The 16,122-nt window shown below is 49.0% G+C and overlaps 1 protein-coding gene across 4 annotated transcripts in view; it reads right to left on the reverse strand.

The window, feature by feature from the left end:
- mid2 (midline 2) overlaps positions 1-16,122 on the reverse strand; it is a 79,066-nt gene that overhangs the window by 8,726 nt on the left and 54,218 nt on the right. For all 4 annotated transcript variants that reach the window (XM_029165315.3, XM_029165314.3, XM_055512481.1 and 1 more), the window contains 6 exons: positions 15,840-15,935; positions 9,061-9,168; positions 6,390-6,538; positions 5,447-5,574; positions 5,093-5,236; positions 2,025-2,186 (listed from right to left, as the gene is read on the reverse strand). In XM_029165315.3, coding sequence (XP_029021148.1) covers positions 2,025-2,186; positions 5,093-5,236; positions 5,447-5,574; positions 6,390-6,538; positions 9,061-9,168; positions 15,840-15,935 — 787 coding nt within the window. The remainder of the gene's footprint in view (positions 1-2,024; positions 2,187-5,092; positions 5,237-5,446; positions 5,575-6,389; positions 6,539-9,060; positions 9,169-15,839; positions 15,936-16,122) is intronic.

Raw genomic sequence — 16,122 nt, forward strand, 5'->3', positions numbered from 1 at the left:
CGTCATGTGCATCCTGGGAGGCAGCGCGTCTCAGCCCTCTGTTGAAGCTTCGCTCCCACATCACAGTGGAACTGTGACCCGGTGTTGTTCTAGGTCAAAAGCAGCCCAGACTGAACAGGTGGAGTTTTAAGGTTGTCTTTTTGTGGGACCCGCTTCACTCATAACTCTAAACTCTATCTCACGGGTAATTTGAACATAAAAAGAGAAAAACGCTAAGTGTGCCACAGAGTCCTATTAATGTGGAATCCATATTTTGCTGCAGTCATTTAAGAAGAGACGTTTCCCTGGAATATCACTTTTAATTGCCTTTATTTAAAAGAAAACTTTAATAACAAGGTGTGACACACACACACACACACACACACACACACACACACACACACACACACACACACACACACACACACACACACACACACACACACACACACACACACACACACACACACACGCTGTGATCCCACACTGTACACGCGCGTCTCCTCACTTCAGCAGTTTAACGTCATCTCCTTAAAAGCAGCAAACGCTCGCGTCTAATCACGTTTAAAGTACATCTGCTGCACTAACAACAGCCCCGCTATAAAAAGGCAGCGGAGACATCATCAAAGTCCTGAAGGATGAGGAGCGGGAGAAAGTGTGTGTGTGTGTGTCAGTGAGATCATCCCTTGACTACTGCAGTTCCTCCAACACCTTTTTTACGCAGCAGCGTGTATCCAGATTCCAGCTAATCCTAAACGCCACAGTCAGAGTCCTGACAGCAGCTAAGAGGAGCTGGCATATCAGCTCCACTTTAGCTTCACTGCATGACTCCTGCAATTTAAGACTGATTTTAAATTTTTATCCAGCCCCCTTGAGGTCCATCCTAAATTAGCTACTTTATACTGCCGAGGCTTTAACTCCTCCTGTGCTGCAGCCGAGCCTGTGGAATGTTCATTCTCCGTGCTTCCAAACATGCACGTTTAAACCTTTGTTTGGAGGATGTGCGGCTTTGTCTTAATTCAGTCTGCGGTTATAAACAATGTGCAGCTTTTTAAAGAAAACACAGAAAGATAGAAGCAAGAAACTGAAACAAGTAGAGAAAAAGGAGAGGAAGGGGAGAAAGTTCTGCCTACAATCCGTGCCAGGGAAAAAAGAGACGATGTCAAACAGACGACCTCATTCTGAAGAAACTGCACAAGTTAAACAAGACGCAGAGCAGCCGAGCTCAACAAGTCGGAAGAGGAGAAAGTCAAAGAGAAGGAAGTTGTGATGCTGCCTATTAGCATTCTTCACTTGTTTGTGCAGCATGCGAGAGCAGAAACACTCCTGGGCTCAGAGGTGCAGGTTCAAATCCTGCATATGTGGTGTTTTAACAGACATCAGAAGAGAGAGACACAAACAGGAACGCTGGACTTTTTCCTTTTTCGTTTCAGCTTTGTGCCGGCAGTGGTTCTAAACTTCTACACAGACATCAGACATTAAATAATGGCATATAGGTTCCTTCCCCAAACGTTGCTAATATTGCATGAGCAGCAGGAAGACGAGCCGACACGAGGCCTCATGCTTTAGGCGCAATTAAATAAACAACACCACAATAGAAAACAACCTGAGGGGCGAAACTAAATATTTAATAGGAGAAAGCTTTTACTACGGTTTGTGAGCTACCTGCTAGCTTACACACACACACACACACACACACACACACACACACACACACACACACACACACACACACACACAGAGCTACAAGGATCAAGCATCGACAGAACATTTAACATGCTTCTTATCAAAACATAACTTTTAATCAGGCTGGAAAACAACAGCGACGCGTGAACGTTCTGCTACTAATCAGGCTGTAATTGAAACGAGTCTCAATGTGCTTCTCCTGCTCTCATTTATAAATCAGAGCGACCCTCTGGGATGAGCTGAGAGCCGTCACCGTCTGTGGGTTCTGTAGCAAAAACCCAGGCTGCTTCAAAAACTTGATAATGTATTAAATGGCCTTAACACAGTGAACAAGGCTTGCAAATATAAATGGGACTTACTGTTGGTTTTGAGGCGGGCCGGCTCGCTGTTGCGGCTTCCTGCCTGGTTGATGGCCTTGACGAAGAAGATGTAGCGGGTGCCACTCTGCAGGCCGTGCACCGTGTAGTGGTTCTGCTTGATGTTGGGGACGATCATCCAGCTGTCGGCCGAGTTGTACAAGCCTGGCGGGGGGACACACAAACGCAGCGTTTTGTGGGCGCTGTCTGGAGCGACAGTGGTGCAACCGGAACCCACGGGGGGCAGAACGGTGTTGTCTTCAACCCAACCGCATCTCAGACATCACACAGAGAGAACACATGTGCAGCGCGTTTGCTACAGGTCCAGACTACAGGTAACTAACGCCATCAGCCAAGACACCGTGACATCTGAATGCATGAAAACGAGGGGTCGCCCCATGAGCCAGGCAGCAGGTTTAGCTCAGCGGTCCCCGGCCTCTAAACACAGTCCGCTCAGTGTCTCAGTCGCAGCTGCCTGTGAAGGATGAAGAGGAAACCTCAGCTCAGAGGTGAGGAGCGGATCGTCTGCTCCTTCGGCTCCTACAGTAGCCGATGTGTGGATAAACAAACAGCGCGTGGGACATAACGTCGTACACCGTGTGCTGAGAACACAGACGCTACGTTTAAGAGCAGCGCTCGTCGGCCTCAGCCCATTCTGAAGCAAGTCAAAGGCAGAGGTTAATGTTTGCAGCTGAGAGCAGACGCTACGCTTTTCATTGTCTCATATTTCACGCGGGAACAAAACCCGGGGAAAGCGAGCGAGCTCTCAGCCCGCCTCGTCCCCACTGGTGAAGATGCGGCGTGAATTATTGAGCAGCCTGGCAACCGCATGCATAAGTAACAGCCGAGAGTCTGCTTGTAAATATAAATACTTCACAGGACGCAAATAAGGCCTTTAAAAGTGAGGCGGCTTTAACTATGAATGAGGGGAGGAGACTCTTAGTTGGAGTGAAGGCTGAGTCTTTGCACATCCGGCCACTTCCTCGAGCTTTGGTCGGCCGTGGAGACGCTTTCATCTGACACCGCCCGGCCCGAATGAGCCGCCAGAACCTCAGCCCGGCCCGAATGAGCCGCCACAACCTCAGCCCGGCCCGAATGAGCCACCGCTGCCGTTTCCCTGTAAACAACCAGCGCTTCTGTGACAGCTGCTGTTGGGAAAATGATTCCTCCCACCTGTTGTTTCAGACGCGCGCGTAGAAACGGGGGGAGGCTGTGATGTTGGGTGAGATGAAGAGGGAGAGGGGCCCCGTGCTGTTTCCCATTTTTTAAAGCTTTTGATCTCGATAGCACCTCTCCGTTTTTCGCTAAATCAAATTAGGTCAGTACACAGCTCTATTCGCGCTAAATGGCTTTTTTCCTTCCAAAGCTGCGGCTCTTCAGACGGAAACACAGAAACACTGCAGGCATCAGCCGACGCGCGCTCCGCCGGCGTGTTCGTGTACTTGCGGCGCGTGCACTGTGCGTTTCTCAGCCTTCGGAAGCAGGCAGATGCAGGAGGAACAGAGGCGTATCTGGGGAGCGGAGGAGTGTTTGTCTTTGATGATGCAACGTGGAGTTAACGGTGGCACTGTGCACATGCGGCCGCGTGTGTTTCACATGTGGCATCTTTACATGCAGTTTAACCTTCCGTGGTGCTACTTGGTTTCATCCCCTCGTTCCATTTCGGGGGCTCAGGATGAAGCCGGGCAGGAGAAAGGGAGAGGGACAGGCTGGCGCTCAAGTGGGAGCGTTTAGCCACTTGAGGGCTTGAGGAAGACGCAAACGTGGTGCAAACGGCTAAATGGCTTTCTGCCTTTCTCCGTTTCTGCCGCGACTCTCCGAGGACTCGGCCGCGGCGCGACGCTGAACGTCTGAGCCGCTCGGTCTAGCGCGGCTGAAATGCATCCTTGAGCTGCGTGCAGCTCCGCCGGGGAGGCGGGGGACGATGAAAGGATCAAAGGGGGGAGGCACAGGTGTGTGTACATGCTTCAACCTGCCTGATTGTGTGTATTAATCACACCCTTCATGCATCACCAAGAGGCAGCCTTCAGCTCCTCTATGCAACCATCATCCTCTCGGGTTTCACCTATTCACCTTCCTCGATAGCGCTTTTCTCCCCCTCACTTCACGTCTTATGGAGCTGATGAGCTGCAGGGAACCAGATTTCCCATTAAGGATTAAAGGTGGATTTTGCCAACTTGCAAGAAAGCAGCCGTGACTAATTTACACGTGTAGCATAATAAGTCTTAAAGCCCAGCTGTAGGTAAAAGTCATTCAATTTTGCAGGACTGATGGATGAAGATGTGAATGTGTGAGCACTGTTTGGTGCACATAAAACATCAAAAAAGCCCAATTTGGTTTAACATACAGAATATTTGGAAGTCGTGGTGTAATTTTATTAATTATTTCAAAACCTGGATTCAGGAGGACAAACTTCAAAGGCTGCACAAACATCCACACGGGGGTGATATTGGCTCCACAGACCGACGGACTGCAAACTAATCACGTCCTCCTAAGAAGTGCAATATAACACGTAGAGCAGCTCTATTAAAGCCGGGAAGCAGCTGCGGTTTGGCGTAGCTGGTTTACATCCTCATCAATTCTCTGAGCGGTTTTCACAAAAGCCTAAACAAAAACCAGACACATCCCCTCATTCTATGCACAGCATGTCCTATTTTTATAACAAGCCGTCTGCATGAGGCAGCTTCTATCCTTCTATAAATGCCAGCATGGAAAAGAGGAAATTAGGTTACGCAACTGTAGAAAATGATCAATATGTGAAGAACAGGAAAACTGGACGTAGAGTCGGAATAACACTGTGCTGCTCTGTGTACCTGCAGGGAGGCTGGTGCACGAGGTAACAGCCTTTACCTCCCCAAGATGCTGCGATTATCCGTGTGCTGAGGCAAAAGTGTGACAGGTTGTACTCATGTTTATACACTATAATCATAGGTCAACAGTAAATGTTAGAGCCTCGCTGCCTCCAGCTGTGGATGAAACATCAGCTTCCCTCTGTGCTGTGCTGTGCTGTGCTGTGTTGTGTGTGTGTGTGTGTGTGTGTGTGTGTGTGTGTGCGTGTGTGTGTGACTCACTGATGAAGTTGGTCTGCCCGGTGTAAATTGTGTACTGCAGCTCGTAGGAGGTGACGCTGAACTCGTCCTCTGACGTCCAGTGGACGGTGATGGTGTCATGGGAGGCGGTGCACAGCTCGTCTCGTATGGAGGGAGGGTTGGGAGCTGCATAGGATAAAACAAGGCGATGTGTGACGGCAGTAAAATTTACATATGGACAGAATCCCTGAGAAAAACAAGATTAAGGACAATATTTATGATAAATGAACACACATCTCACTGTGGGAGTCGTTTAGACCAGTTTGCTGCTGTCTGTCTCTAAACTGGAAACATGTCTTGTAAAACATGGAATAGCTGCATAGACACCACTCGCACCTGTGAGGTAATCTAGTCCTTCCAGGATCTTCTTTTCTCGGGAGAAGTCCAGGGCAAAATTGTCAAACGCCTCGTTCAGGTTGACGTCAGGGATGAGTACCTGGGACGAGGCCGTCGCCATGGCAACCCTGCAGCATAGTCAAAGGAGGCGGAGAAGAGAGGTGAGGGAACGGGGGTCCGTGAGGTCAGACGCGGCGACGAGGTGATGAAGAAGTGGAAACGCGAGCAGGGGAGTGGGGGGGGGGGGGGGGGGGGGGGGGGGGGGTCAAAGAGGTCATATATACTACCACACACGCAGACAAACCACACAGCACCCACTGACTCCATAACCTCAGTGTGTTCACCACTGGGTCAATAAAGCCCAGCCAGGCGGTGGAAACAAGCTGGGCCTGAGCCAAGTAGGAGCTGCTGTGGAGCGGCGTGTTTGTGCAAGGGGGGTGGGGGGGTGGGGGGCGCAGGAATTACAGAAATGTGCAGGTGGAGCGGGAGCCGGCGGCGCCCGACCCCCTTAAATGACAGGCGATTTTCAACAGAGGCTTCACAGAAACGGCCTCGCTCCCTCGTTGAAGGGAAAGCGAGTGATTAAAAAGCATAAAACAAACCCATTAACAAGGTTTTATTGACCAAAATACCTCAGCCGACGACTGAGAGGGAACAGAAACGCAACCGGATCGACCGCTTTAGTAAAGTGCTTGCGCCTTTAATGAATAAAATCAAGCGGAATCGGTCTCGTGTGCTTCGTGGACAACAGACACAGTAATGAAGGAAGCGTCCGCCTTTATAGGACTTAGATACACCATAAGTGGATTCACTGGATGCTTTTTCGCATCACATCATGCGTCTCCCCTCATATTATCCTGATCGGCCTCTTCCAACACAGGGGCGTAGGCTGGTTTCTAGGGTCCAGAACGAAGCCTCAGCCTCCGTGCGCTCCCGTACCCACCTCTCGGCCACGTTGCGGGCCGTCTGCAGGAAGCGGGCGTGGTCGTTCTCCTTCAGGCTCTGCTCGGCCTGCGTGATGAGGGCGCTGGACCGCTCCAGACACTGGCGGCAGTTGGCGATCTGCTGGGCCAACTTGCGCAGCTTCATCACCTGCAACAGACGCGGGTTCGGATTCATGCGTTTAATTCCGACGTGGAGGAGACGACCCGCTGTTCCGGCGACTGATCCTCTTTTTCCCGCCCGTCTTGCTAATGAGAACACGGAAAACAAACGCGGCCCCGTGTTGCCTGGTTTAGACTCCCAATCTTTTCGCTGCGCGGGAATTTTTAGTCAAAAACAGTTTTTCATCACCAATTGCGAAAGCTCAGACAAAAGCGGTTCTCTGCGGTTATTGATCTTTCATGCTCATCCTCTGTGGCTGAAAATAACTCTCTATTTGCTCTCGGCGCGTCTCCTTCCATCCACTGCACAGATTCATGGAAAGTGCCTCACAGCTCCCTGCGCCTCCAAGTGCATCTCATCCATAGTGCAGTGATTTGGGTATGAGCCATTCATCGGCGTGACAGCCACTAATCCACACATAGATTTAGCATGTCCTGCCAGACGCTGTGAAATACTGGTACCGACTCAGCACTGGGAGCGAGTGCGAGATGATTCCTGTCCACGAAGGAGAAGAACAGAAGCTCAAACCCTTCGTGGGAATCTTGGATTGATCCTGTACGTATTGGACGCTGATCAAAGGTCGTTTTGAAGCGTGAGCAAAAGATTTAAGTTTAATAAACAGCGAGATGAGGACATGTGACGATTCTCTCCCTTGTGTTACAGGTTTACAACCATAATGCATCGTTGTTGGATTAAAAACACACATCTCAGGTACTGAGTGGGCAGCAGGAAGCCCTTTTCTACTAATTTAATGCCGAGGTCACCTATTCATCCTCATCACGGCTCATGTCCTGATTCAGCGAATGAACCCACTGTGGTCAAACTGTCCACAGGAAATAACACTGAGCTGTGGAGTAATAGAGCAGCTGTGGAACAAGGTGCAGCCAAGAGGCTCCTCCTGGTTAAAAGCTGGCAACTGACTGGAGTTGTCAGGTGACGCTGCAGCTGATCCCCTTGAAGTGTAAGAACACCGTAATAATAATAGTACATAAATGACAGACGAAACGCGGGATAGCTTTGCAGCAAGTAGCCATTTAGAAACGATTACACTTTCAGCCACTTCAAAGTTCACTGCAGCGTTATCTCGTCTGTTCCTCAACGTGCTACACAGTGGCCTGCTTGAAAACCCTCAAAGGAATGAAAAACAGTCCCGGCTCTGAACAGACATGTTACAAAGTACACGAAGTGCTGATCCTCAGGACACCGGAGGAGAAAAGTTTCACGAATGCAAATGTGAGGCGGCGCCAGAAGAAGAAGGAGAGGAAAAAGAGGACGACAGGCAGTCATGTGATAAAACACGCGTGCACACTGTAAGTGGAGGGAATGGCGTGTTTTGTTTGAGCAGGGGCAGATTAGGCACGACTGCTGAGCCTCCTAAGAGACACGGCGCTTGTTAAGGAGAGGTGAAAGAGAAACGGGAGCACCTTTCACAGCTCCGTTCGCCGTGATCAAGCCTGCATAATCCTGTTATTCTGTCGCAGAACGCGCTGTGATCTGAGCAGGAAACAGCGGCGGCTGCAGTCCTCCGCCCTCGCCTCCTTCCCTCTCCTCCATCGTATCCGTCTGAACGGCCGCATTTAATTCATTTCTCCTCTGGTCCCTCACTCGCCTGCACTCCGCTCCTCTCCCCTCTGCACGACAGCCTTTTACACAGCCAGACTCTCAGGAGGACAAGCCCTGCTCTGTGTGCAATCACTGCGGACACACTCTGACACACTTCCAGGCTCTCTCTCTCTCTCTCTCTCTCCCTCTCTCACACACACACACACACAGCAAAAGCTGCTCACTCCCTGTGCTCAGTGTTTGGAAATCTTTCATCCCTCGCTCTTTTACTGCCTCGGACGATCCCCCGCCGGCTTCAGCTCTGGGAGGGCGACATTCGGGAGCTCACGCGGGGGACGCGCCCACGCCGGCATCAAACGTGTGCAGAGTGGACCGCGGCCCGGCCTCTGAAGCAGCAGCATCGCAGATCCTCTCCACACACACTGAGGTTCGGCCGCTCCGCTCCTCTCTTTTCCATTCCTCCTCAAGCGCCTGCGCTCTGTGTTTGGGTAAACAAGCAGGCGACTACAGAGGCACCCGCGAAAAAAAACAAACCCCACCACTGACGGATGTGGACGAGTATAAAGCATTCTGTCCACAGCTCTGGTGCTCTAATATTTATTCTTCTACAGTCACTGTGACCTAGAGCTGACTTTCTTCGAGATGTATTCAATAAAGAGCCCGCACCGACTCATGATGAGACACCGTGTAACTGATTGAACTGAGATGAAATGTGAATTCAGTAAATCACACGTTCCAACCAAGCTGATCGGTGCTCTTTACGTGAACACCACCATCATCATGATCTTCTCATTTGTTAAAGACAAGCCAGAGAGTTCACGTCCTCTCTGTGGCTCCTGTTTTTAATGCATCTGCTCGTTGTTGTGTGATTTCCTCTTCCTGATGGTGGGTTAAGGTACAGTATGTACCACTGTGCGCACAGGGCTGGGGTCCAGCAGAGACCTTACCTTGGATTCTTTGATCTTCACAGCGATGACCTGCTTCCTCTGGCGGATGATCTCCACCAGCTCGTCGCACTCCTCCACCAGCTTGGCTTCATGCATGGCCGTGTTGACCTGGGGAGAAGCGCAGGTGCGTTAAGGGACACGCTGTAAAACCCAGCGTCGGGTTCAGCTCGTCTCGTCGACTCTATTTGCAGGAAGCTCTGTGAGGTTTCTGGACGGACAGATGATTTACCGCCGCCGCTTACGGTACGAGCGGATCACATCATTTGTTCTGGGATTCCACTCTGAAGTCTGCACATTTAGAAAAGTCGCCTCCAGCAAGATGTGCACCTGGATAACAATGAAGTTGTTATGAGCATAAGTGAGATAAGCGACTTTAATTAGGTCACTGGAAAGACTATGAATCATTTCCTATGACAAAGCACACATTGATCTAATGGAGGAAACATAAAAACCTAAAAATAATAAATGCGACTGATGAAATGGTTGGTTCACAGCTGTTCAATTCAATCTACAGGGAATCACCAATAGGATCTGTTACATTTCTAAGGGGAAACTATAAAGAAAAGACAATATGAAACTACTAATAACATGAACCATCACTTATTACACTCATGTTTATTTCATTCATTATGTGCAAGAAATAGACGGGTGAGAATTTTATTATTCATCTTAAAAAAAGCTCCAAAGGTTTCTGTGTGTGTGCTCATTAATTAACTGACTGAACTTGCTTACGCGGAGCCCTTTTAATAGATTCTGTCATTATTTTGGGAGTAAAGTTGCCAAGGCAACTCATAATCAGTTCGCCGTCTCCAGCCAACACCGAACGAGCAGCCAACTCTTGTGTGGGAGAGTGGGTGTTACTCAAACGCAGTAGGTGCCGACTCAACCTCTACAGGCAACAGACAATAAACATCACAGCAGAAGCCTGCGAAGCTCATACTGAAACTGGAAAGTGTCCTAGACGGATGCTTCCTCAACGCTCAGACCCCGAAGAGAGAGGAAAATCTAAGCCGAGTATAATCAGACTTGGCGGTGAAATTCAATTTAAACATCTGCAAGCGCATATTTTTTTTACAGGGAAACGTGATCGTCTATTCCAACATATCGACTGTCAGGATTTCCACCGTAATTGCACACGATGCTGCTGCGAACTGATGCCAGGATGTAAAATCTCATCTCAGACTAAGCTCTGTGTGAGTACTTACACTGAGATGTCCTCTGAAAGCAAATCAACTTCAGTGACGACGGGAGTCGGCGCTGTGTTAGTCAGGAAACAGCAGACTGTGGGACAGCTTCGCAAACAGACTTCAGAACTACTGTATGCACCGAAGCCACGATGGAGAGGAGCTTCAGGTGGAGAGTTCAACAGCAGAACTACTTCAATAACATCAAGATTATTTCCAAATAAAATCAAAGCAGCCTTGTGACATGTAGATCATACAACGTTTTTGGGCATAAATAGTTGATCACAGTTTCATAGAACTTCACGCTGCTGTAGATAAAATGCGTCCTTCAGATAAATATGGTTGGTTGAACCTTTTTAAACAGAGTAACCCCAGAATTTCATCTCTGTAATTTTACAGATACAAGTAATTCATGTGTTCTACGCTGCCTGCAGCTTGGCTCCGTCTACAAAGAGACTCGTATGTCTTCTTACGGCTGTGACTTTCTGCCGCGCTGCAGGTCGTCACAGGACCGACCGGGAACCAGGTCTCAGATCAGCCCACAAAGCTCCTCACGCCACGCGGATCCACTTACAGTAAGCCTCGTTATTCTGACACGCACACGCACGCACGCACACACACACACACACACACACACACACACACACACACACACACACACACACACACACACACACACACACACACACACACACACACACACACACACACACACACACACACACACACACTAAGAGGCGACTTATGACTGCAGGTTAGTAATTAAGCAGGATGAATGCATCTCTCCAGGATCACTGTGATTTACAGCGGAGCTACTTGGCTCAGTTTAGGATTAGCCAAACAATCCGCAGAAGAACCAGGATCAGAGAAAGGTCACGCCAGCGTTCACGTACGAAGAGGAACTAGTTTATATGAGAAAAAGATAAAACGCACACAGAGAAGTCATAATAATAACAGCAGATGCATGGCAGCGCAATCCTCCTCCTACTGCACCTCACCCAAACGTTATCCTCCTCCTCCTCTGCCGGCTCCTGACAACGTTATCCTCTCCCACTCCTTTGCAAAAACACTCTCTCCCACTGTGCATCTCCCTGCAGGTGCAGCGAAGCCCCGGCGCCAAGTCCACGCGAAGGCACAGAGCTAGTGCTGCAACACGTAAAGAAACTGAACAGCGAGCCTGCAAATACGAGCAGTCCCAGGTGCGAAGTGGCCGCTTCACTGGTTCTGCTGTGTTAAAGTCCAGTGTGTGAGTCTGGGGAGCTTTTAAAGCAGGTGCCAGTCTCTCCAGGTGGAGATGCCCATAGACACCAAGGTTAGTGCAAAGCTCCAAGAATACTTGTAGAACATAATAAAACTAAGCAGTGCAGCTTTTTTCACTGCATCTGAGCCGCTTCAGCAACTAATGAAGCGGCTCAGATGCCGTCAATCACACAGAGGTGAGAGGTTTCCTGTCAAACAGCCTAAACGCCGCAGCCGAACAGTACGTTTAGATTGGGAGGAAATCTGCTGACTCCCGATAAACCAGCAGAATGGTGAGGTTTAATGATGTTTGCTGATGCTCATTCATTCCTCGTGACACGAGTTGTCACAGCAGCGACAGAATAACAGCGTCACCGCTGCTAAATCCTCCGCCTGCTCCGACGCCGCTTCCAACTTCCAATTTATGCTCCTAATGCAAAAATCTTTACGATAGGGTTTTGTTTCAACAAGAATGGTTCAAACCCCAACAGAACTTTTCAAATCATTGTAGAAATCCTCAAGTTGAACCATGGAGTATGTATGAAATGCAGTATTTACAGCGACAGCATGTAGTGGACGCTTTTATTCACAGCATGTACTATGTATTAGAGAGTTCATGAGGGTTTCCACTCATCTGGGTGGAATCTGAGGAGTGAGTCACAGACACTAGACTGGTTCCTTGTCAAAGACTAAATCCACCACAGAAAATAAACAGCTTTGAAAGTGATACAGCTGAGCTTTGGGGAAACGCGGCGTTGAAGAAGTTAACGGCCGCACTAAGTTTAATCACCAACTTTGGCGTCGTGCAATGCGCTCTGATACAGATCACAGCAGCAGCTGTGTTGTAGTTGGAGGCTCCAAGATTGCACTGATGAGTCAATCCCAAACCGGAGCATGCTGTCGCAGGCAAAGTGACATTTCAACATTCTGCTTTGGTGCAAAGCAGAACAGCGATAAATAAGCGAAGACAACAGGTTCAATGCTTCGAACGGAGCAGCTGCCGTTTGCGTCGCGAGGTGATGGAGACGTCAAGTGAGGTTCTACTGGACCTGAAGACACCCTGTCAGACCCGATGTGCTCACACAGATGCAGGGATTCTGTACGACAGCTTCATCCGCCACCGAACAGCTCTGACCTGGATGATCTGAATCTCCACAAACCGCTGACCTTATAAACGCATGAAGTTTAAAGCCCAGACAAAGATCTTTTACTTTCTTTACTTCAGGTACTTAAGTTCTTTCACTTTTCAGGAGTTAATAGGCTCATTAATCAATGATTATACATATAAATGACAACTTAATCTCCAGACATTAAGTCTGCTGATAAGAAAGAATGAATGAATTGGGTCCCGTTTTAGGCCCAGCATATGATGTGTGGGTCTCAGGCCTGTGCACAGTGAATGTACATTTAGTCTTAAGCACAGAAAAAGATTGTGTGTTTATTTATTGTAAATTTGTGTATTCAACAGCGAGTGAGTCAGAAGGAGCATTAACATTTTGGCTTGAGAGACGAAACCAGAGCGCTTGTTGACAGACGGGCTGTTATGTATCAGCTCACTTTTCATTTTGTCTTCTAACTTTTTTTGGTGAGTAAACATTCTCCTCATTGTTCTTGTTGATTGAAGGCACAAAACCCTAAAGCCGGTAAGTAAGTTATTAGCAGAAATGGTTTGTTTACATCTTAATGCTTCGCTGGAAAACAAGTCGAGTACAGTAGGTTTCAATTCGAACTTGTGAAATCGACAACAGGGCCTTTAGTGTCGTTGATGCATGTTGATGACTTACACTAAAATGTTGGATAAAAACAATGGACTCAACAGATGGAGCCACGAATTCTACTTCATTATGTGTCGTTATCCCTTCGGCGTGACGGCCATTTAGACGAGCGCCCGTGGAGCTGCACTACAGACAAACAGCAGCGATGCTCCACGAACGGTAAAGAGAGACGAGGTGAGAGCGGATGTAGAGGATTAGGCAGCATCACAGACACCTCTACGCCACTATTCTGCACACAGTGGGATCAGCGTGGGCGAACACACACCCAGACAGGTCCTGGCTAACGACTTACAACCACTGTTTAATCAGCAGACACACATGTCTGATCATTAAATCCCTGGATTCTGAAAGCTCACACACACACACACACACACACACACACACACACACACACACACACACACACACACACACACACACACACACACACACACACACACACACACACACACACACACACACACACACACACACACACACACACACACACACACACACACTGTGAGCGAGGTGGACAAAATCTGATAATCTGTCGAGGCACAGGACGAAGTCGGAGGAGAGAGACGTTTAATGCAAACGCATTCACCACAGTGACACGCGCTTTCAAGGAGGCGTTATGTAAGTCTGAAGGAGGGAGCTCTTTGGGACTTACACAGAGATCTGCTAAAACTTGTACGACGACGAGGGAGAACAGCGGAGATCCTCTGAGATGCCCGTTTTCAGAACGGAGCAGAAACGTGCAGCTACAAAATGGCGTCGGGTTTGAAAGTAGGACTCGCTGAGAACAAATCTACAGTGGCAGACTCCACATACAGTAACGGATCATCATCAATCATCTCATCTGAATCTCCTGTAGCTTCATCTGCCTCTGTATCATTGTCCATTCACTGTCAGTGGGATTCTTCGCTCTGACAGCTTTTTCTGTTAATCTCCAGCCTCATGTGCTGATGGATAATAGCGACGTGCGGCGCTGTTAGCACAACAACCACCGCGTCACGTCACTCACTCACCCGGCGTCTTTAAGAACAATCTGATTCCGCTCATTTCTCGGCCTCGCGTCTAATACCGCCGCGCGGGAGACGGCGCCTCCCGTGAAAGAAACAGCCGGGTTTTGGTTGAATCAGCGCGGCGCTTGTAAGACCGGAGGAGGGATAACTCCCCGAAGAGAGCCCCAGGAGAGGAGCGCCGCATCGCTGTGTGTGCGCTGACACTCCACAAGCTGATTCACACTGTGTTTGATCATATTTTCGGCACCAATACAGTATGATGCAAACAAGAAAGGGAGGAATCCAGGTCACGTTCAAAGCCTCTCTCTGCACACACTTCTCTAACTCCATCAGATTGCTCTCTTTTTGGGAAAGAAAAAATATCTCCTAACTGTATTGTGTTATTGCTGAGCGACTTCTTCCGCAGAGCGTCTGAATCTGTTTTGGTCCGAAGCATTTTGACATCGATGTCTCAAGACTGAATAACGTATAGCGTCTTAATAGAAACGCTTAATCGTTTGCTTAAAAGCCGGTGGAGCGTGTTTCCTCCGCGCCGCCGCTCCTCGTTTCTTTTTGATGAATAAGTGATGAGATTCTGCCGCCGTTGTTTGCAGCGGCGCGACATTTGCATGCAGACGGCGACAAAAGACGACTTTCTCTCTGTGTGCGCGCTGTTTATGAGCGGTTTGTCCGCAGGTAATGACTCACGCCGCCGTCGGTTAACGCCGATGAGGAGTCCGAGCCGTCTGATAAGAAACGAAGTGCACGGAGGCCGATGGCGGCCATTAATGTGGAAGCGTGTGCATGTGTGCATGTGTTGGCGATGCAGCAGCTGAGGCCTGGTGGCTGAGCATTAGGACTCTGTGGCAGCATCCATTAAATCACCCAGATGAAGGAGGTCAAGGGTGAGCGGAGCGGCGGGTGTAATTCCGCAGCAGACAGGCCTGGGTTTACACTGGGACACCTGACTGCACACACGCCTGCAAGGCTGTCACTGAACCCACGAGACATGTCTGTCTGCGACCACTCAAATTAAGTTTCAGAGACAGAAATGACAGATCGTCTGATCTGCGTGGACGCGGGAGCATAAATTCCTTGCGCCGGTGGGAATTAGGATGCTTCGCTAACGCTAATTCATCCTAAAGGCGCTGTTCATCACAGGCAGACGCCCGACGAGCCAACCTCTGGGTATTACAAGCTGCAGCTCAGACAACGACCTTCAAGAGCCACAAACCCCGAGTGACGGTAAAAAGCATTAGCACCTTGAAAGCAGCCGATTACACAACAGCCTCAAACAAAGGGCTGTGCAGGGTTGCTGAGCTTGAATCACCCCAGACGGTGTTTTTATTGTCGTTGCACTGAACCGATGACAAAATAGGAGAGTCGTTACGAGGACGAGGCTAAAAACTGAAAAGAGAGTGTGAGTTTATGCTGCGCTCTCATGAACCCACTACAGCAACAAGGATTCACTTTCAGTCTCAAGACTGATAATATTTGATGGGCTGAACTGCTCCTTCTTTGAAGGCGCAACCTCAGACGTGTTTTCATTCCTGGGCTCGACTAGAAACTCTCACAGAAGCCGCCGCGTACTGTACCTCCACCTGTTGGCAGATCTGGATGAGCTTGGCCATTTGGTTCTCCAGCTCGCTGTTCCTCTTCACCAGGTTGGTCAGGTTGTTCTCCAGGGTTTGCTGTTCGGGGGCAGACGCAAAGAGGGAGAAAGGATAGAAAGAGATGAGTTTTATTGTTATTATTATGTCCTAACACACAACTGTCATCATGAATTATGATGCTACAGACAGGAAAGTCTGCTTTAACTCAATAAGCATTGCAGCATGTTGTTCTGTACTGATGCTCTTATCTACACAAAATTCTTGC

This window comes from Betta splendens, chromosome 10, assembly GCF_900634795.4.
Source record: "Betta splendens chromosome 10, fBetSpl5.4, whole genome shotgun sequence".
NCBI classification, from domain to species: Eukaryota; Metazoa; Chordata; class Actinopteri; order Anabantiformes; family Osphronemidae; genus Betta; species Betta splendens.